The sequence below is a fragment of the Phalacrocorax aristotelis genome, chromosome 25, assembly GCF_949628215.1.
Source record: "Phalacrocorax aristotelis chromosome 25, bGulAri2.1, whole genome shotgun sequence".
NCBI lineage: Eukaryota > Metazoa > Chordata > Aves > Suliformes > Phalacrocoracidae > Phalacrocorax > Phalacrocorax aristotelis.
The window spans coordinates 1,339,681-1,360,335 of record NC_134300.1 but is presented as its reverse complement, the minus strand read 5'-3'; the positions used below and the strand labels follow the sequence as shown (position 1 = coordinate 1,360,335).

At 55.8% G+C, this 20,655-nt stretch overlaps 2 protein-coding genes across 3 annotated transcripts; one reads left to right on the top strand and one right to left on the bottom strand.

The window, feature by feature from the left end:
• Positions 1–5,438: 5,438 nt before the first annotated feature.
• On the bottom strand, positions 5,439–17,680 carry UBQLN4 (ubiquilin 4). 2 transcript variants are annotated; one of them, XM_075074938.1, is made up of 11 exons: positions 17,487–17,680; positions 15,192–15,343; positions 12,664–12,869; positions 12,066–12,328; positions 10,654–10,812; positions 9,719–9,944; positions 9,198–9,337; positions 8,665–8,748; positions 7,923–8,038; positions 7,101–7,278; positions 5,439–6,641 (listed from the first exon to the last, which is right to left on the bottom strand). In XM_075074938.1, the coding sequence occupies exons 1-11, from the start codon at positions 17,634–17,636 to the stop codon at positions 6,489–6,491; spliced, it is 1,827 nt and encodes a 608-aa protein (XP_074931039.1). In that variant the 5' UTR covers positions 17,637–17,680; the 3' UTR covers positions 5,439–6,488. The 2 variants fall into 2 exon arrangements, with proteins under 2 accessions (XP_074931039.1, XP_074931040.1); XM_075074939.1 differs by lacking the exon at positions 8,665–8,748.
• A 1,350-nt stretch (positions 17,681–19,030) lies between these two features.
• LAMTOR2 (late endosomal/lysosomal adaptor, MAPK and MTOR activator 2) lies at positions 19,031–20,550 on the top strand. The gene is made up of 4 exons (XM_075075006.1): positions 19,031–19,189; positions 19,648–19,810; positions 19,905–19,994; positions 20,287–20,550. The coding sequence occupies exons 1-4, from the start codon at positions 19,047–19,049 to the stop codon at positions 20,341–20,343; spliced, it is 453 nt and encodes a 150-aa protein (XP_074931107.1). The 5' UTR covers positions 19,031–19,046; the 3' UTR covers positions 20,344–20,550.
• The last annotated feature ends 105 nt before the right edge of the window (positions 20,551–20,655 follow it).

Genomic DNA, 20,655 nt, shown 5'->3' with positions numbered 1-20,655 from the left:
CGTGCAGCTGGGCCAGGCCAAGTGCTGCGTCCTCGTCCCTCCCAGCTCCATCCCTTCGCCAGCTGCCACTCAAAGCTGTCACCAAGGCCAGCCTATTGCCAGGCCAGCCTCGCTGCAAGGCTTCCAGACGCTGGCAGCTGCCGGCACCCTGGGCTTGGCTGTGCCTGCGGAGCTGGGGGCAGCCCGCTTTGGCACCCCTCGCCCTGCTGTCCAGGGGCGTCTGGCCCGGGTGATGCCCCAGGGATGGAGACACGCACCCATGTCCCAGCCCTCGGAACTCCCTTTGCTCCAGCAAAGCTCCGCTTCCTAAAGCGGGAGGAGGACGTGGTCCAGCGGGGAGGCAGCGCGTGTAGGGGTGTCCCCCCCCCGACCCCGTGCCAATGCCTTGCTGCGGGGCTGCTCACAGCACGCTCCGGCTGGGCAGGAGCAGCTCGGAGCTGCCGCGATCTCCTGCTGTGCCGACACCAGCTGGGAGAGTCGGTGGGGAGGACGGGCGACCAGCCCCCAGGTGAGCAGGGGTACCACGAGGTGCGTGACGGGGTGCGCACAGGGCGTGTGGGGTGCAATGGGGTCTACGGGGGGGTGCATGGGGTGAACACGGAGGGTGCTGTGCAACGGGGTGCATGACAGGGTGTTCGTGGGATGTGTGGCATGAACGGGGTGCAACAGGGTGCATGTGGAGCGTGTGCTGTGCATCCCGTGCAGCAAAGGCACCGGCTCTGCACTTTGCCCAGCTACAACCGTCACACAGAGCGGCAGCATTTCACCGGTGTGGCTGATGGGGTCGAGAGACATCCTCTCCCCTGCTCCAGCCCCGTGAGCGTCGCTCCTGCATCTCCTTGCACTTTACTTTCCCACCCAGCCCCTGCAAGAGCTGCCTTTCCTTCCCACTCCCCTCGATAAGAGCGCTGGGGGCTTATCTGCAGGGTCGTGCCAAGCCGGGAGACCGCAGCAGACTGGTCTGTGGGGCAGCAGCCTTGACTGCTCCATATTTCACTGCTATCTGCTCTGTCTGCTAGGATTAAAAAAAGCAGCAATAACCTTCGTGGCAGAGCCGTCTCATGGCCGCACCCCCGATGTGTCTCACAGGGCAGGGAAACCGAGGCGGCAAGGATGGGGATATTCCCACCGGGACACCCAGGAAAACACGGGCAGAGCAGGACCAAACGTCCCAGCACCGCAAAAATCTGCCAACAGCAGACACCCTTCCCGGAACGGCGCGAGAGGCTTCTCCAACCCTGGCAGATGGGGCTGGAGCCCACTGGCTCTCCGGGCTCCCAGCCAGGAGGTCGGGGCTGGGGCTCAGCCCCATCACAGGCACCGGGCAGGCTGGGACATCGGGCACAACCACTGCTCTTTGTGTTACCGCTGCCAGCAGCGGCCAAGGGCTGCGAAGCCCCTCTGGCACCCAGGACCCTCTCCTGGTGCACATTAGAAACCCACTGAGTTTTGCGGGTGACACAGCCCCTTGTGCACCCATGGGTGCAAGCGCAGGGGCAGCAGCCAGACCCAACCTAACCCTTCACAGGGCCGTAGAGCCAGAAGGGAGGGCAGGTGCCCGAACACCACCCCTCTCCCTTTCTCCTTCCCCAGGGCAGCTCCAGCACAGCTCTCCGGACGACCCTTCGCCACCCGTACGTCCTTCAGCCCTGGGGCAGGCTGGAAGACTTGTGATTTTGTTGTTTCCGATGTCAAGGGGAGCAAACAACAAATCCCAGTCTCCGCCCTGCCCCGGGCACAGGCTCCGCGCCGGTGGGCACTGCCTGCTCCAGCACAGCCGACCCCGTGGGCTGGGAATGCTGCACCCACGTGCAAACCCTGGTGAAACGCCGCCGGGACCGGGCGGGTGGCCGCGGGGAACACGGTATCAACTTGCTGGAGAAATTAAAAATAAACCGAGTCAGAGCAACGTGAAGATGGACCCGCACGTGCCACGGCCGCGTCCTGCTGGCAGGCAGCCGAGCACGCTGGCGCTGTCCCAGCCGCTTTCTAAATCATGGTTTTCTGCCCTGAAATGCTGCAGAATTGAGCGCAGGGGCCAAGGAGCATCATTCAGCCTGCGCTACCTGTAGCCCTTCCTTATAGCTCCTGCAGCTGAGCAAAGCTGATGCTGCAGCAGTTCAATATACATACGTGTGTATATATGTCTCTGGGTGTATATATATACACAAGTATGTATTTTTTCAAGCCAGCCCACTCCATGAGCTCCTAACCCCGGGAGATGCCCCTGCTGCCCCCCTCCCCTTGCAGCACATTCACAAGTTATTAACAGGGTCGGTTTGAACTGGCACCCCCATAATCAGGGCTGTGGCCGCAGGAAACAGCCCGTCGTGGTCAGCAACCGTGGTAATAATAAAAAGAAATGGTTTCTTGAAAGAAATTGAGACACTCATTTCCTGCAATATCTCCCTCTTCCTCATTAAAGAGATTTGATTTTGAAGGGGAAAGTGTTACATTTGGTTGTTGGGGGGAAAAGGGTGCAGTTTTCCACCAGGGAGGGGGGAGGAATAAAGTGGAAACAAGTCCTTGACAGCAGAAATCTCTCTCAATCGATCAGCCAGATTCACCACTACCTGATGAGGAAATTGGTCCTTCCATTACATTTTAAAGGAATTAATTCTATTTATCAGAGAAAGAAATGAGAGGAAACAGTCAGCAAGGAACACCTTTGGGCAATTCCTGGGGGAAGGAGAGATGGAACAGCAAGAAAGTGCAATTGTTCCTTTGAAAGAGGGCTTTTGAACAGCACATTACTGCGGATTAGGGAAAGCTCTCTGGAGGGGATTAATGTTTCACTAAAAAGCTCCCTTCTCACCAGTCTTCAAAGCCGCCTCTCCCTCCCAAGCCTGGGCAGACCAAAGGTGAGACGCGAAACCCAGCGCCGGAGCGGCTGCATCCATCACACCCCCGGGCTCCTCCAGCCACAGCCCCAGCGTCCCACCCTGCCGCCCCTGCCTCCTGCAGCCGTGCTGGCGAAACCCCAAGCCCTTCCCTCCCAGCTTTTCTCCCCCCATTTTGAGAAGGGGGGAACGCTGCTGCTCCCACTACCCTGCCCAGAGCCGAGGCCAAAGACTCCCCGGGCAGGCGCAGGGCAGAGCTCTGAGCTCGGCGCTTCATCCCAGGGCATGGGCACGATGCTTTTCCGCTCCCCAGCGCATCAGTTGTAGCGGCCGCAGGGAAGAGCCGCCAAACGCCGCTAACGAGACAGCGCTCAGCACAACCTTAAGGGAAATAACTCCTGTAAGGAGAGAGGGGTTGCTAAAAGCTGCCCCAGCGCAGGGCATTTGCCTGAGCTCGTCCCCTTCCCCAGGGGGGGCAGCGGCTGCTCCCCTCTGCGCTGCTTCGGTGCCAAAGCCAGAGCCACGACTGCACCCGGCTGCTCCACGCGGGTATGGCAAAGCCCCTCCGGAGCAGCACGAAGGAGGGTGGCAGCTTTGCCAAATCGCCCCGGGGGAAGCTGGAGAGCTGGTAGATGAACATCAGATGCAAACAGAGGCTGCAAGCCGAGATAGCAGGCTGCCCTGTTATCTTTATTTTAGCACCTTGGCTGGTAGCAGGTGAGGAATGATCTCAAACTGACATAAGAGCGGTCGCTGTGACATAAAGAGACAGGAGAAATATGTTTTCCTGCTTAAATGAGCAGAGAGACACTGAGGACTGAATGGCCTGTGAAGACTGAGCACTTCCACCTCCTCGCTTCTCCCCCAGATGGATGACAAGCGTTATCCTCCTTCCATGGGAAGCAGCGGGGAATGGCTTCCACGCACTTGCCACGGTCCAGAGCCCTCTCTGGAAAAGCAGGACCTCAGTGTCAGAACAAATATCCTAGCCAGAACTTCTACAAGAGGCGCGTTCATTCTCCCCAGTAATTCACAGCACTCTGCCTATGCTGCCAGCGGGACCCCTCCACCCCACGGGCGCCGAGCAGCCAGCCTCGGCGCGGCCCAGCTCGCCTCGCCATGCTGACGCCAGCGACGGCAGCCACAGCCTCGCAGGAGCCCTCCCTCTCGGCAGTCTCGCTGCTTTGGGCTCACCGGACCCCCCGCAGCCCCTCCGAGTCTCCCCTACGTCAGAAGCGGAGGGACAGGTCAGAAGCTCCTGTCCTGCCAGCGAGCAGCACGCCAGCTCCCCTCGCGCACACGCAAATCCCTCGCGTTGGTGTGATTTACGCCGCATCAGCACATCTTGCTGACACCGAGGAGGGAGCTGGAAGGACTGTTTGTGGCTGGCCAGAAACAACAGGGTTTGGGACTAGTTTTGTTTTTCAAAGAGGTTCAAACGCACAGCTCAACCTCAGCGCAAAGATGGGGGTACGTCCCTGCTCCCCGCGACCCAGCGGCACCATCTCTCCTTCCAGCTGCCTTCTCTGCTCTCTCTCTTGCCTGGTTACCCCATCCTCCCACAAGCGCATTCTTTGCAAGAGCTGGCTTGCATGGGGACAGAGCCTTTGCAGAGATACACAGACCTTAGAGCAGGCAAAGGACATCCGCCACATCTAAGAGATCACGAAGGACCGTACAGCCCTTTGTACAAGCCCATTTTTAGCTGCAAAGGGGCCGATAAGCAACATGAGGAAAGAGCTCTGACCCTGCCAGTGCAATCAGGAACTTCAGTACCCATCCTTACACAACTCTTTGCAAATTCATTTTGCATTTGAGAAGAGGTTGTAAGAAGAAATCCACACGTATGCGCTCAGCTTCCAAGAGATTAAAGCGAGGCTTTCTGAACGCTCATCTAAAAAACCCCGGTCTCATCGTGACGCACGTACACAAAGGCAGGAGCGTTTCCAGCCCGTGTGCACTCCCGTGTTTTCTCAGCAACCACCGGTCCACCTACGCTCTCCAACAACACAGGGTACTGAGAGATGCCATCTCAAACTCAGAAGCGAGCTGGGTGCAGCAGGTTTTACAGGTATACAAGAAAACAGCACTGCAATTCCTCCCCTGCCCTCTCACTACCCAATCCTCCCCTACTAAAAGAAGCCATAAAAACACCCCCAAACCAGCATGCTAACAGCAAGCACTGTGATTCCTACAGAAAAGGAGGGGTAAAATGGTTCCCCGGGCACAGTCCCGCTGCGAGCAAACACCTCTGGGGTCAGCAGAGCCCACCAGCTTCTTACACACCGTGGATCAGGTCCTCCAAATCCAGAGCTACCGAGTAGCTGTTGGCTTGTCCTACTTGAGAGTCCCTAATTCAAAGGAAGCTTCTGGTTAGGGCCAGATTTTGGGCAAACCTGCAGCAGCATTTCTTAAATACATCAAAAAGGTTCCCTGCCACAAGAGGGGAGGAAGCCCGGCCAGGTGGGGAGGCTGCACAACACCCCACGCTATCTGCAAGAGGTGAGCACGGGCGACAAGACAGATTAATCACCTGTAACTAGGGGAACTCAATCAGCTTAAATGTGGCAATCAAGGAAGATACATGGAGTGCAGGGAGACAGATGGTTGTGCGCATTTATTTTTCTTTGATAAAAATGGTATGCAAATTACACAGCCACGGAGGCTCTTGGGAAATATCACCCTGCTGGTCCTCGGGGAGTTTCTTGGAGAGTCGTAACATTCAAACACACCAAAATGGGCGGGGTGGGGAGGTGGAGGATGGATCTAAACTGGGAGGAACACGAACATTTTCCAGTGAAGCGAGATCGTTAACTTATTTTTCAATTTCCTTTTTTTTTGTTTTTACGCTTTCAGGAATAAGCCTACTGAGCACAAGCGGCAACAAACCCCGGACGCCCTTGCGCCAGAACTAAATCGCTCGGGCAGAAACACACCTCTCGAACACGTTCTTCTGCACGGCACTTTCAACTCAAGTTTAAGAACAGCAAGCCTGATCCCTGAAGGCATCTAGGCTCCTTTACACCATCCCAAGAGCATAAAGAGGCCATATTTCAAATGTAGTTTGAAGAAATGAACCCTCTACCAGGAGATCAGAGGCACCTGTGTGCAAAAGACACGGGCTCAGTTAATCCAATGGAACATTAAGACAAATGACATCAGAAAATTCCAGGTCATTTCAATTTTTCTTTTGATCCATTCCCAATAAGATGCTGGGAGAAATAACTAAAAACCAAACTTGGCTCAAGTTTTAAATATTTGCCTGAAAGGAGGGCTAGGGGAGGGAATCATGTACAGTTAAAATCAAGCTACTCAAAACACAATCATTCAGGTAAGTAACTAGAAGTATCGCCTCTACCATCTAGAGAGAGAGAGAAGAGTGTCTGAGACAGAGGGCATATTTAGGAAAAAATACACATCTGAAGTCTCTGTGGCCACGATGAGAACTGGAATCCACATACAAGCCAGTTAAAGAGCATTTCAACATGAAATCTTAACTTAGTAGGAAGGTCGGGGTTAAGCTGTATCTTTGTTTTAAATACATGGACAGCTGTCAGATATGAAAATGATGGCAGGCTTTCCTGAAAGATCCCCTGTGCATGTGTATGGATGCATGTGCTGATGTCTGTGGGGCAGCATGACAAGAGTTTAGGAAGGCTGGGAGCCCAGCAGTCTCTCAATAGCTGCATTGATGTCTCCGCCAGTGGCAATAAGCGCCTGGAGGTTGGCCTCACGATTAATGAAGCCCATGGCGTTCAGCTGTTCCAGCTGCTGTTGGAATCGCACTTCAGGACTCTGCGCCTACAGAGGGAAAGGACAAAGACCTTATAGTTGGACAGCAGAGATCAACAACCAATACGGGCAGGGCCGGCAACGACGGCTGAGCAGGGACCCAGAGCTCAGCTTTAGGCGTACGGAAATAGTCCAGGCTCGTTTAGTGACGTTACCCACCTCCCCACGTTGTCACGGGCTTTGGCACAGCAGGCACACTGCACAGTTAGCCCAAGCTCTGTACCTGCGGTGACAGCAGCGCTGGCAGGGGGATCCCTGGCACTCTTAGCTTCTAACCCGTGCAAAGGGTTACTACGCCCTAAAGAACCAGCCAGCCCGAGACACCGAACTTCATACAAAGCACCGGAGCCAAGAGAAACCTGCTGGGGACCACATCCCTAGAGCGGGGTGTGACTGGGACAGCCTCTCGCTCGCCCGGAGGATGTCCCTCCCCAGAAGCGTACCAACATGCAGCTGGGCGTTACATACTTGAGAGCTTCCTCCGGCCAGCAGCTGGATCATCTGCTGCATGAGCTGCTGTTGGGGGTTACCACCCCCAGCTGGAGAGGCACTGGCCGGCGTTGAAGCGGAGGGAACGGGGTTCTCCGGGATTGTGCTTCCTCCTGTGGAGGACGGGGGCATTCGAGGCATGCCGAAGGAGCCGAGGCTGCGGAGGAAGGTAGGGCGCGCTCAGAGGCAAGCCAGCACTTCTGAGTGTCCCAAGAGCTGGGCAGCACGGTGACCAGCAGGCCCTGCCAGGCTGGCCCTTGCTGAGGCCCACACTACAGGACAGCTTTGTAAATGAAACCGGCTGCGTTTGAACCCTGGTCTCACATGGTGCTGGGAGTAGGTGATCCTAACAGAGGCGCAGGCCTGAAAGGAACCATAGACACTGAACATGGCCCATGCAGCCAGAGAGCAGGCGGCCTGAGGGGTGCTGGCAGACCACTGCCCCAAGGTACCCACCCAACCTTGTGCCTGTGCATCTCATAGTTCTCCAGAGATACAATTCTTGAGTTCAGCTGGTACCGAATACAGCACACAAAAGATGGGGCTGAAGGACCAAGTGGTTTCCCAACCTTTTCTCCAAAAAGAAAGGGTCAAAGACTTCCCGCGTGAAGTACAAATAAGCAGAAAGTGCTAATTAGCCAGAGCTCACAGAGGCCTGCAGGTGCACACGCACGCACATGCAGAAAGCCCCATGACAGAGTGCCCTAAGCAGATCTCCTCGATGAATCAACAGCTAGTCTGCCTGCTGGTATCAAGCATGTCAGCTCTGCCTGCAGAAACCCACTCTAAAGCGCTTATTACCTTGGCACTAGTCCTGGGGCCTCTGTTTGCAGCGTCTGGAGTCCCTGCTGGATCTGGAGGAGCGCCTGCATGGCGCGGGGGTTGGTGAGGATGGAGAGGGAGTCTGGGTTCTGCATCTGTGAGCAAAGGCAAAAGAGACACAGCGGTACCAAACAGCGAGAGCTTCCGCAGCCAGAGATCCACCAGCTTTAAGTCTGAATGACGATCAGCACAGAGCTGCACCTCTCACCCTGCAGCCAGCGCAAACCTGCGAGTCTGGTTCCTCCTTCAAGTCTCCAGACTGCAGGGCTCATCTAAAGGGATACTCAGAGAGTCGAGTTCCAAATTTCCTACATGAACTAGGTGAATCAGGTTAGAACTGGGGGCACATACCTTTGGCATTAATGTGATTTGATTTACCCGAGTGAACCAGCTGCTCTAGCACAATTAGCTGTTTTAATTTTTGTGAGCTCATTACAGTGAGAGACTGTCCACACAGGGGTTTCATGTAGCTTAACTAGTCTCATTTGAAGTCTACCTTTAGGACATTTAGATACTTGATTTAGATTGCCTTGTCTAAGCAAGCTCTTCCTTTCTCTCTCCCCTGTGCAAACCCCCTTCCCTCACAGCCCAGACCACCCAAGCCTACATGCTTCCTAGTCCACCTGACGAAGCAGCTGAGATACTCCGTTTCCTACAGAGGATGGAAAAGCTCTGGAGCCCGGGGGCTGAGAGCAGCACAGGGCCAGACAGGGGCCTTTACCTGCTGCAGGAAGACAGGGAGCTGAAGGCGGAGCTGTTCTTGAAGCTGTGGATTTCCAGCAAAGAGGGGGACATTTACCATGATCTAGCAAGAGACAGCACACGTAGGTAGGGTCAGAGGGTTGCTGCCACTGGCTGTTACACCCTATGTAACTAAGCCATGAAGAACAAGTCAGTCACACCCCTGACTCCCTCCCTGGGCTTTCAACATATTCCACTGCTAATGGGGACCAGCACAGGACAGCTCAATTCCTAGACGCAGTGTTGAACAGGGGCCATTTGGCCATGGGCAAAGCAAAGGGCCATTCCCATGTTCCTTTAAAAGCCACCTTTTTTGTCAGGGGCTCTGCTAAGAAACAGGGTTCAGCACCGTGACTGTCTTCAAGCTATCAAGAATTACAACAAAACTGTCTACATTCACTCAGCTCCCTGGTTTCTGTGAGAGGAACCACTCCAGCTATACAAGCAGACTGGTCTCACAAGCGCTGTGCTCATGGCCTGTCTGACAACAGGAGACAACTGCAACACTTTTACCTGTGCTGCAAAGTCTGGGTTCTGGGCAAGAGTTTGCATCATGCTCCGCATATAAGGGGCGGAGATCATGTTCTGCATCAGCTGAGGGTTTTCGGAAATCTGCTGCAGCAGTCCTTGCATCTCTGGGCTGTTAAACATGCCTGTACGGGGAAAGGGAAGAGAAGACAAAGGAAAACCCCTTACAAGCCTGAGCCCTGCTGCAGGCCCTGAAATATAACACGACATATAACAGCAATGCGTTTACTTCATACCCTGGCCAACAGCAAATATCGCTGTGGACAGCCACGGTAGTGCTTGGCTTGCCACTCTCCCATACTCAAGGGCTGCAGGGACATCAGGGTTCCCAAGTAACCCTCCAACAGGCACCAAGAAATAATTTGTGCTTGCAACTGGGCTAGAATCATTCATCTGGAGAGCACCCACGGACAGGCACCCAAATGCCAGAGAGAAGCACTTTCCAAGGAAGCCTGGGTGACCTATTCAGTCAGTAGCACCCTCTGGTTCCTCTCTTGCTTACTTACCAGACCCAATGCTAGCAGCATTCAGCCCAAAGGGGTTGGATACAGTCGGTGTGCTTTGGGTGGTTGCCGAGCCAGCGCTCCCTTCGCTGCTGGGTGCCTGGCTCTGGGAAGCAGGGGGCGTGGGGCTCCAGGGGTTCGGTAACGGCTCTCTGTTCTCCGTCCGCAAAGGCTGAGAGCTTGAGCTATCAGAATTCCCCGTCAAGGAAGAGAAAGGGTTGTTGCCAAACTAGGAAAAAAAAGAAATAGCTATAATCAGTTAGCCCCAGCAGAGAGTGTCGGACTAACCCCACCACCGTACGAGCTAGGGAATGGCCGATCATCTTCATCCTGGTCCAGAATATGCTAAACACACACCATAATTTGCCTCCTGAGAAATCTCTAATCCACAACACACCTCGCTCAGAAAGAGACCAGGCTCAAGAATCGGCCACAGCCCTAGATTTGGCTCCCAAACGCAGGGCTTCAAAACATCCACGTAAAATCAGCACCCGGACATACCAGTAGGTAATGCTAGACTAGAGTATGTCTGCACAGCCTTTTACAGACAGACCTGCGCTCACTCCTCCTGTGCTTCAAGCCAGCTGGATCTCAGCCAGCTCCAATCCAAAGGCATCAGGCTTGAGCTAATACAGTAAGCTGGGCTGAGAGCAGAGGGCTGTGCTAGCGAAGCTATGGGGCCTTCACATCGGCGATGGCTGGCATCCAGCCTGCTCGGAGACCAAAGGTCTCTGCCCAGATACACCAAAGCATGCAATAAAAGCAGATGACAGGCCCTGCACAACGTTCTCCTGCTAGTGGCTGCATTCATCATCTAGAGCAGGAGGGGATGAACAGCCATGCTTTGGGAAGGCTGCCCTGTTAGCACGGCGGTCAGGGAAAAACCCCTTTCCCATGCTCAGCACGCTACACCCCACTTAAAGGAATGCAGCCATTACCTGCTCCCTGGCTGCACTAAACATGGGCTCCTGGATGTCCGTGTACATCCGACGCAGGGCATTGTATCCTCCTGGAATGCTCTCGAGGTTACTCAAAGCACGGTCCTGGTTCCGCATCATCTCCTGCATCATGGCAGGGTTACGAGCCAATTCCATTGTCTGGGAGAAGGAGGAAAACAGGGAAAGCTCAGGCCCATGTGCCCCAGGGAAGACCAGAGTGGATCAAGAGACTGGTTAGCAGCCCAGTGGTATAATACTGCTCTACCAGCCAAGCACTGAAAGAGTTAAACCTCAGCTCCCAGAAGAAAGAGTATAATTAAACCCGTTTCACAGCCAGAGAGCAGAGAGATCATTTATCCAAGCAAAGAGAGCCCAGGGATCCTGGCTCCTCCCATCCTTGCTCAGCTCTCTTCCTTCTCAACCTCAATTCAGCTGGATGAGATTGTTTTGTTTCTAAGCAGTATTGGGACATCCAAACATTTAACACCCATATGTTCCCACTCAAAGTCGATGGACTGCATTCAAAAACGGAGAAGGTGGAAGAGTTGGATCCTTCCCAGTTCGAGAAAACCAAGAAATTCACCCTCTCCAGACTTCTGATGGGTCTCTCCCTTGCGCAAGGAGCATCCAGATCTCACATAAGGAGCTGCTTAAGTACCGATCATTCACAATGTAGTCCTGCAGCTCTGGAATTCCATGTATGGCCGACACAGTTGAAAAAGATAACCAAGAAGCAGATGGAAACTAGGCTCATTCAGCAACAACCCAGAAAGACCTCCAGACAAGGCTTCCCGGGGCAACAGCAGGGTCCTGTCAAGGGCTGTTTAACACAGGCTCTCACTCACGCCTCCTGCTTCCCTTCCAATGAACCTTTGGTCTTCCAGCCAGCCAGTGCTCTAGGGCATGGGTCCTCTGGTCGGGGATAGTAGGGAAAATCGAGACCTCTAGGATCCTGGCCTACAACTAGTGCTCTCCCCTGATACAGGTAGTAAAATATTGACTGTACAGCTCTATAGTCTGTTCTTAATCTACTAAGAGAAATGGAGAGAAACAAAAAGCTTTTGCAGTAGCTTCACTTCTCTGTGACTGCTTTTACTCCCATTCCTGAATGAGAACACAGTAGCCTTGTGCGCAGTACACTAGGATGATCCCAGCATCCTTTTTTGCCCAGCTTATCATGGATTCAATAGCCTTGAAAGGGAGATAAGAGTTGCAAGTATGTGGGCTGAGTAATCAGTATTCACATAACTTAAGACCACCATCTGTTTGTGGGGAGCTTACAGCAGGAAGGAAGAGATCTCTAAAATCTTGGATCTGGCATTCACACACTCCCTTTGGAGAGCAGACACTGAAGCTCATCCACAAAGATGCTCCTGAACATGCTTTAACCAGGCCCTGGCATGCTGACTCACCTGCCTCATGAGCTCCGGGTTATTCAGCATGTGGCTTATCTCCGGGTTTCGCTCCATGAGCTGCTGCATCTGGGGATTGGCCATGATCATCTGTCTCATGAGGTCAGGGTTAGACATCATGTTCTGCACCAACGGATTCTCCATGATCTGAGAAAGCATCTCTGGGTTGGACATCAGCTGCCGCTGCATCTGCTGCTGGAGCTCCATGAAGTTGGCGGAGCCCATCCCAAGGTTGCCCAGCCCAGTGATGCCGCCAAAGCCAGCTGGAGAGGGAACAACACACGGGGAGAGAGGCGTGAGTCAGTAACTGTCGGCAGCTGCAAAAAGAGGACAAGCACATCAGCTGAACTGCACCCACGCTAATCTAGGGGTATCCTATATTCCTACAGCAGCCAGCTCTGAGGGAGGACACCCCCTATACATGCTTCCCTAAAGGCTTTGGCATTATCCTCGGCAGGGAAACAGAGCTACGCTGGTGGAAGCGACTCATGCAAAGCCTACAGCAAGCAGAGACAACTATAGGGGTCAGGAACCCCGACTCCTTGGGCTAATCCTAGGAAATTCTTCTTTTGTGTCATACCTCACAGCCATCACTTACACAGGATGGATGTAGCACTGTTAGGGCCTCCGTCTCCAGGACCTCCCACAGTCCCTGACCCACTGCTCCGTCTGCTGCCGCTCCCTGCGTCGGAAACAGCGCTGCTGGATGTGGAAGGCTGAGATGGGGCAGCAGGAGAAGAAGGGGTTGCCGTGGGGGCAGAAGCAGCATTGGGGGCAGAAGCAGCAGACGTTGAATCCTGGACCCTGCAAAGAAACAAAGAAGGCATTCAGCTCCTGAGATTCGGGAAGAGTGAGCAGAGCCCTCTGGGGGGGACACAGGAGGGCGTACCCTGTGCTGACCAAGCCTCCCTTCGCGCCTGTTGGCCCGCAGCAGCCAGCCCTGGCTGCTCCCACTCCCACCTGTGCGGATGCACGCTGTGCTCCCAGATGCCTTCCACCTGCTGGAATCTGCCTCCCACCCCGATGTGTAACAGCCTCTGACATTTTATCCTGGCCCACGCGAAGTGGCTTAACTGGTCTTACCCCAAGTTGTGTCTAGCTCTTCCTTGAATCCCACTGAACTATTTGCCTCAGCTGTATCCTTGAGCAATGAGTTTGCTCCAAACAGGAAAATCCTCCTGCTGCTCCCACAGAAACCACAGGAGGTTACAGCAGGGCTAGTGCACGGGGTAAACAAGAATCTGCTTTTCTGCAAATCCTCCCATGCACTGAATATTCCTATCAGTGCTCCTGGGGCAAAAGTAAGCATCACCATTACTCTGCAGATAGGGAAACTGAGGCATAGGGCAGCTAACATCTGTCCCATGAAGCCACAGAACGTTTCTGGCCAGCTTGGCTATGAATTCACATCTTTGCCACTGGCTGGACCTTGCATGCAAGGCTTCTCCGTCCAACAGGAGTTGACTAGAACTTCTTTCAGTACACACATGCAGATACTGTGCCATAAGCCACAGCGTAGCAGATGCCGGACATCAGCTTTATTGAGTAAACGAACCTAAGGTAGTCCCTTGTAATCACAGTTCCTCCTCAGGGTTTTTTTTTTTCCAAACCAAGAATGATTCCTTTATATAACTCCCTTTCCTTTTTCACTCATATTTTAGGACTTCAAAAATCAAACCTGAAGTTCCTTGACCACTTTCCCGAGTCGCCTGACTGCTGCTGAAAACCAGCGGCCACTGAGAAGGAGGCAGAGAGTGGGGAAACAAAGTGAATAGGAAGCTGAACAAAAAAGGAAGAAGGAAGCTGGAGAAAGGTCACTTGGTTTCTCTCAGCACAGGAAGAGGCTGTAATGTCTTCAGTAAGCACTTATCTATGACTATTAGTGGGGGGGAAAAAAATAAAATCAGCAGCCCAGGGAAGCTCTTTCATTTACCCTTTGAAATGGCTCACAAGCACCACAGTTTGCTGTGGAGACAGCGGTAAACAGCATCAGGCTACCTGGAGATGCAGAATCCAGAGAGAGGCCTCCTGCAGAAGCCGACAAAACACATGCTTGTCTTTCTACAAAAAAGGCGGGGAGGAAGGGGGGGGAAGCACTAATCTTGACTAAGCCAGTAAGGCAGCTCTCCCAGGGGAGAGCAAAACTGCACAAAGAGATGCAGCCCCGCTAGTTCACCAGGAGCCCAATGTGACTGCAGCAGGGAGCCCAAGAAACAGTTGCGAAGGGGGTTTCAAGATCAACAAGACGTGGCTGTGCCTGAAGAACAGCAAGCAGTCCCAAAAACCCTTCTGTGCCCACCGCTCCATTGGACAGCACTGGGAAAAGCCTAACCCTGCAGGGCCGTGCGGTCAGTCCTGTGTCCCTTTCTCAGGCCGAGCTACATGGTGCAGACAGACACAAGTGAGCCGTGTCCAAACTGGGAGCTACCACGGGGTGTGCCGGCAGTGCTGGACTTGAGCTAACAACCACACCGCTGCGTGCCCATGCTCATACGTCCTGAGCCTCCGCGCGTTCCCACCAAGGTGGAGCACCCACCTGTCCACACCTGCCCATACAGACGTGCCTATAGGTACCACACGGGAACACCGTTCTGCCCCACAGACAGCGCTCTGCCCGCACGGCCTGTCTCCCATGGCACCTCAAAGCACGAGCGCAAGGCTTAGAGCAGAGTACACGACAGGAAGTGAAAGAAAAACTGGATATTAGTTTCAACTTCAACACAAATTCATTGGGAAAGTAATTTCTGGTAACAGCAACTTATCTTCGTTAGAACTGGTATCAAGTTCCAATGGGTTCTTTCAAGATTACTAAGTTATAAAGGCACAAAATACACAAAGCTCAAAATACACCAGTTGTGTTAAAGAAGAGTCAACCCCTCAGGTACTTGCCACAAATTTACACAGGCCGAGTGGTAAACCCCACAGCTGCACGGCAAAACCGTGGCAGGGAGAGAGCCTGGGAGAGTTCTCCTGCTGGATCACCGCTGCCAGACTCGCACACGCCCTCAGCCTCAGCACTCAGGCCTCGCACGAGTACACCACTTCAGACAGGGCAGAAATGCTCCACCATCGTTTACTTCCATCATCCATTTAGCCTCAGCCCCCCAAGACGAAATAGTTTCTTACTTCTGCGGAGTCTTAATGACTAAGTGTACAGTCAGCCCATCTTTGATCCCATGTTGATTCAACGTGTCTCCATCCTTCAGGATCTTCCCAGCAAAGATCAGAACCAGCTGATCCTGTTTGGCTTTAAACCGCCTGGAAATCTCTTCTTTGAACTGAAAAACAAACAAAGCATTTTTCAGGCAAAGGCTCAAGTCCAGAAATTTAAAGCTAATACTCCAGATATCATATCCACTATGCAAACAGCATAAGGAACTGACAGCCCTTCAGTATCTCACCCAAGAGGAGCCCATGCAGGTACCAATTCAGTCACCAGTTGCTGAGGATGTCTGGGGCGTTAAGGAAAAAAAAAAAAAAAATCCAAAAGACAACCTCCATGCTTACAAAATGTGCAGTAAATTTCAGAAAGGATAGAGCAATTACCTCAAGAAGAGCTGAAGGCTTCCAAAGCAAGATCAAGTGTGTCTCTTAGGTCTAATCCAAATACACCATTTATCCTCTGAATGACTGAACTGTTTTTGTCTCTGCTCATTTGATATTTTTCCTAAGGAAAGCCCAACTCTGATTTAATACAGGACAGAGCTCTATGGAAAAGGGAACAATCCTTTATCAGCCAATGGAAATAAACTAGGTCTTCTCCAATTCCTATTTCTGCAACTGAATTCCCTATGAGCACGCCACACCACATAACACGGACACCTCTTCTTTAGTCTGTGATGGGGTGGGATAAACACCTGCCAATAGACTGTCATTGCTAGCCCAGCTGGGGCATTCCCAAGCTGATCTGCGAGGGAAAAAAGCCTTGCATTTGGAAGTCTCAAACTACAGGAAATTCAGAGGGAAAGGCCAGGACAGAAAGAGAAGCACACACCTGTCCCAGAGGAGCTTGCAGCCTTCACACCAGAACCCTCAACAACAATCCCTGGTGGAGCGCAGCCCTGAGCCCCAGGTCATCCTGGTCGCAAAGCTTCACACCCTCCTCTGTGCCAAGCTGTCACTCAACATCCCACTTATACCGATGGGCTCTCAGGAGCCGCTCGGGAAGGAGCAGGAGGGCCACACATCCTACAGCACCTGCCTGCCCAATGACTCTGCTCCCAGAGATCTCCACCAGGTCCTTCACAGCGCAACTCTGTGCCCCACACCCCAGATCAAAGCACGCAGCAAGACAAGAGCCGCGCTGATGACACCTTGCCCCAGTGGGCACAGCCACTTCGACAGCGCCTGAGCCAATCCTTGCAAATTCCAGCCCCTTCCCGCTCACCCCGCATCACTGGGCCCGGTGAAGCTCCCTTGCATGAGCAGACCCCCGCCAGCCCACGGGTAGGCTGACATTTCCCTTTCCTCCACTCCGGCCAACCTTTACCACAAAGACTTGCCCAGCCCCTCTCCTCTCGCCTGAGGGACTGGGATCCCAGTGTCTGGACCCACCCCACAACACCCAGCTGCCTCCCCACAGGCCGCCCTGCGCACACTCATCCGGCTCTGCCCCCAGAGCCGCATCTCCCCATCGCAGCACCCTTCCCACACCAACCGCTCGAGGAACACCTTCCCTCCTGCTCCCTGCGCAGCCCAGCCCACCGGCCGAGCCCCCAGACCCCCAACCCGATCCTCCACATCCCTCTACCCACGGCCCCCATCCACCCCAAAGCTCCCTTCCCCATGACCACTCTCCAAGCCCCTCACAGTCCCCCCCACATCCCCAACAACACCCTGTTTTTGACACCCACAAACCCTCCCAAGGATTACCCCCAGGACAATCTCTCCCCCCACCCAGGGCCGTCTCCATCGCTCACGTCAGCTCAAAGCCTGCCCGCCCCCACCCCAAAGCCCCCTCCAAGGACCCACCCTCACCCAGGTCTCCCAGCTCCCCCAAAGCTTGGCTCCCACAAGGCCCCAAAGGCCAGGGGTGCCCCCCAAGCCCCCCCTCCAACCCGAAGCCCAGTCTCCAAAAGTCCTCCAAGCCCCTCTAGCCGTCACCTGCAACCAAAGCCAAGTCCCCCCACTTCTCAGGGCCTCCGGCTCTCTCGCTCCCCCTCAAAAGTCCTCCCCCCTCCGCAAAACCAAGACCCTTCCTAAAAAACCCCACACTCAACTCCCCAGCCTGTCACCCCCAAAATCATCCCCCCCTAGGCTCCCTCAGACCCTCACACCCGAGTCAGGCCCCCTCAGACCTCACCCCCGAGCCACCTCCCCCCAGGCTGCCTCAGACCCTCAGCCCCGAGCCAGCCCCCGGCGGCCCCCTCACCCCGAGCCAGGCCCCCCTCGCCCTTCCACACCCCCCAGGCCCGCCCCCACCTCTCGCACGGAGGCGCCGTCCGCGATGACGATCTCCTCCTTGTCCTTGGGGGTCTTCACCGTGACGCGGATGAGCGCCCCGCCGGGGCCGCCCAGCCCCGCCTCGCCCTCCCCGCCGGGGCCGGGCCCGCCGCCGCTCGGCTCCGCCATCTTCGCCGCTAACCCGGGCCGCCGCCAGAGAAAGGCGGCGCGCGCCACCGCGCGAGAGCGGCGCCCCGGCCCCCCGCCCCGCCGCTACCGCCCCCTAGCGGCCCGGCGGGGAGCTGCAGCGCTGCGGGGGCGGCCCGGGGGCGGCGGGGCGGGGGGGCGGCCCGGGGGCGGCGGGCGGGGGCAGCTGTGGCCGTGGTGCCTGCCTCCCGGCACCCCCGGTGCCCGGCCAGAGCCCCTCGTCACCCCCCGTTAGCTGGATCCATCCCACACCCCCTCAATTATCTGGATCCATCCCGCACCCCCAATTATCCGGATCCATCCTGCACCCCTGAATTAGCTGGATCCATCCCGCACCCCCTCAATTATCTGGATCCATCCCGCACCCCCAATTATCCGGATCCATCCTGCACCCCTGAATTAGCTGGATCCATCCCGCACCCCCTCAATTATCTGGATCCATCCCGCACCCCCAATTATCTGGATCCATCCTGCACCCCTGAATTAGCTGGATCCATCCCGCACCCCCTCAATTATCTGGATCCATCCCGCACCCTCAGTTATCTGGATCCATCCCACACACCCCCCATTAGCTGGATCCATCCTGCACCCCTGAATTAGCTGGATCCATCCCGTACCCCCTCATGAGCTGGATCCATCTCACACACCCCCATTAGCTGGATCCATCCCGTACCCCCTCATGAGCTGGATCCATCTCACACACCCCCATTAGCTGGATCCATCCCGTACCCCCTCGTGAGCTGGATCCATCTCGCACCCCCCCCATTAGCTGGATCCATCCCACACACCCCCAGTTATCTGGATCCATCCTGCACCCCCAATTATCTGGATCCATCCTGCACCCCCCACCATTAGCTGGATCCATCCTGCACCCCCTCATTAGCTGGATCCATCCCACACACCCCCAGTTATCTGGATCCATCCTGCACCCCCTCATTAGCTGGATCCATCCCATACCCCCGAATTAGCCGGATCCATCCTGCACCCCTCTTTATCCAGGCCCACCATGGGAACCCCTCCCTTTGCTAAAGCTGCTCTAACAGGTCCATTTCTGCCAGGGACCCCAGCGGGGGGTGGAAACCCCCCCTTCATTTGGGCTCGTTCTGGGGATCAAGCCCCCCGCTGCCGTGCCATGGCCTTCTGCGGGGACTGATCCAGACCCACGAGCGCAGCGGCAGGTGCCAACAGCCACGCTTGGCCTGCCGAGGGGGAGAGTCTGGGGGTGTCCGGCCGATCCCGGCACTCCCCCCGGCCAGGCTTTCCTTCACCTTGCACCTGGGCTGGGTGCTGGGGCAGCACCCCGGGGTGGCCCTGGGGGACAGGCCACCCGCAGCAGGACTCCCGGCATCCCTGGGGCAGGGACTACAAGTCCCAGCGTGCTCTGGGCAGAGCATGGCCTCGCTGACGGAGGAGGCCTGCTCCATCCTTCCCCGCCATCGCAGGGCGAGGAGTGGGGCGGCCGCGGCCATGCTGCGCCCCAAAGCCCTGACGCAGGTGCTGAGCCAGGCCAACACCGGCGGGGTCCAGAGCACCCTGTAAGTAGTGGTTGGGGGCTGGGGAGCGAGGGGCAGCTTCCACCCGTACACTGGGGGCTGCAGGGCCGGCAGCTCGGTGCAGGGTAACACTCCTGCAAGGAAATGCCCGCCCTCCCGGGGGGGACACGGGGGCCTGCAAGGGGCATGCACGGTGCTGGGGTCCTGCATGTTGCTTCCCCCCCCCAGGCTCCTGCCCAGTCTGCAGCTGGTCCCACTGCTGCAACAGGCACAGCCACGGCAGACCCTTGCTCAGGACTGGGGCCACCCCAGAGCTTCCTGGCTTTGAAGCCCCCCACCCCCTGCCAAAATCCCCTGTAAGCCTGGGGTGTCCTGGGAGCAGTGCCGGGCAGGGGACTGGGCTGCGGAGGTTCGCTCTGCCCCCCGGCACTGCAGTGGGGTCTGATGCTCCACTGGGTTTAGAAGCACCAATTTGCCCCCCCCCCAAATCTCGTTTCCAGGCTCCTGAACAATGAGGGGTCCTTGCTCGCCTACTCGGGCTATGGGGACACTGATGCCAGGGTCACCGCGGCCATCGCCAGCAACATCTGGGTGGCCTATGACAAGAACGGGCACCAGGCGTTCAACGAGGACAACCTCAAATTCATCCTCATGGACTGCATGGTACGTGGGGCTAGGGGCTGCCCTCCCCTCCCTGGGGACCCCGGGGGTCCTTTGGGACCCTGCCGTGTGACGGGTGCTGTTTCTCCCTGGGCAGGAGGGACGAGTGGCCATCACGCGGGTGGCAAACCTGCTGCTCTGCATGTACGCGAAGGAGACAGTTGGATTTGGGATGCTGAAGGCCAAGGTAATGCTGGTGGGGAGGGGGCCGGGGGGGCCGCAGGGCTGCATCCCTGCTGTGGGAGGGGCAAGAGCTGTTGAGGAGGATGAGGATGGGAGCGGTGGAGGGGGAGCTGCCATGCCTGAGATGCCTCTTTCCTCCTTGCAGGGGGTCCTCTGACCCCTGTGCCAGCCCAGGCACCGCACTGCACCTTTTTAAGGCCCTAAAATGAAATATAAATTAAAATAAGCATGCAGGCGTTGTGTGCACCGGTTGCAAAATCCACCTCAGCGCCGCTCACGCTGCTCTCTGCTCGCAGGCGCAGGCGCTGGTCCAGTACCTGGAGGAGCCGCTCACGCAGGTGGCCGCATCCTGAGCACGGAGCAGAGGGGCTCGGAGGTGCTGCCGTGCAAAGGCCATTTGCTTCGACGCCGTCACGGGCGCTGGTGGGGGGTGAGCGGCCCCATGGGCATCCTGGAGCTCGGTCCTGCTTTGGTGTGGCCTTTAAAAATAAGCGGGGGGGGGGAAGTAAAAAAGCCGGGGAGCGGGGGAAGGGAATAAAAGTGTGTATGATGCTTGTGTCCTTTTGTGTCTCTTGCGAATAAAAGGGGGAGCTGGGGGGGTAACGCACGCTCAGCCGGGCTGGGGGGGCCCCAGGCAGTGCTTTGGGGCTGCCTGTAGCTCCCTG

What these genes read in the sequence shown, in the direction of transcription:
- LAMTOR2 (XM_075075006.1), top strand. Translation starts at nt 19,047, where the DNA reads ATGGCCTCGCTGACGGAGGAGGCCTGCTCCATCCTTCCCCGCCATCGC. An exon ending in GGCGGGGTCCAGAGCACCCT is followed by an intron (nt 19,190 to 19,647) that starts GTAAGTAGTGGT and finishes TCTCGTTTCCAG; the next exon opens with GCTCCTGAACAATGAGGGGT. An exon ending in TTGGGATGCTGAAGGCCAAG is followed by an intron (nt 19,995 to 20,286) that starts GTAATGCTGGTG and finishes CTCTGCTCGCAG; the next exon opens with GCGCAGGCGCTGGTCCAGTA.
- UBQLN4 (XM_075074938.1), bottom strand. Translation starts at nt 17,636, where the DNA reads ATGGCGGAGCCGAGCGGCGGCGGGCCCGGCCCCGGCGGGGAGGGCGAG. An exon ending in ACCCAGACTTTGCAGCACAG is followed by an intron (nt 8,749 to 9,197) that starts GTAAAAGTGTTG and finishes GTCTCTTGCTAG; the next exon opens with ATCATGGTAAATGTCCCCCT. An exon ending in TGGCCGGAGGAAGCTCTCAA is followed by an intron (nt 6,642 to 7,100) that starts GTATGTAACGCC and finishes TTCCCTCTGTAG; the next exon opens with GCGCAGAGTCCTGAAGTGCG.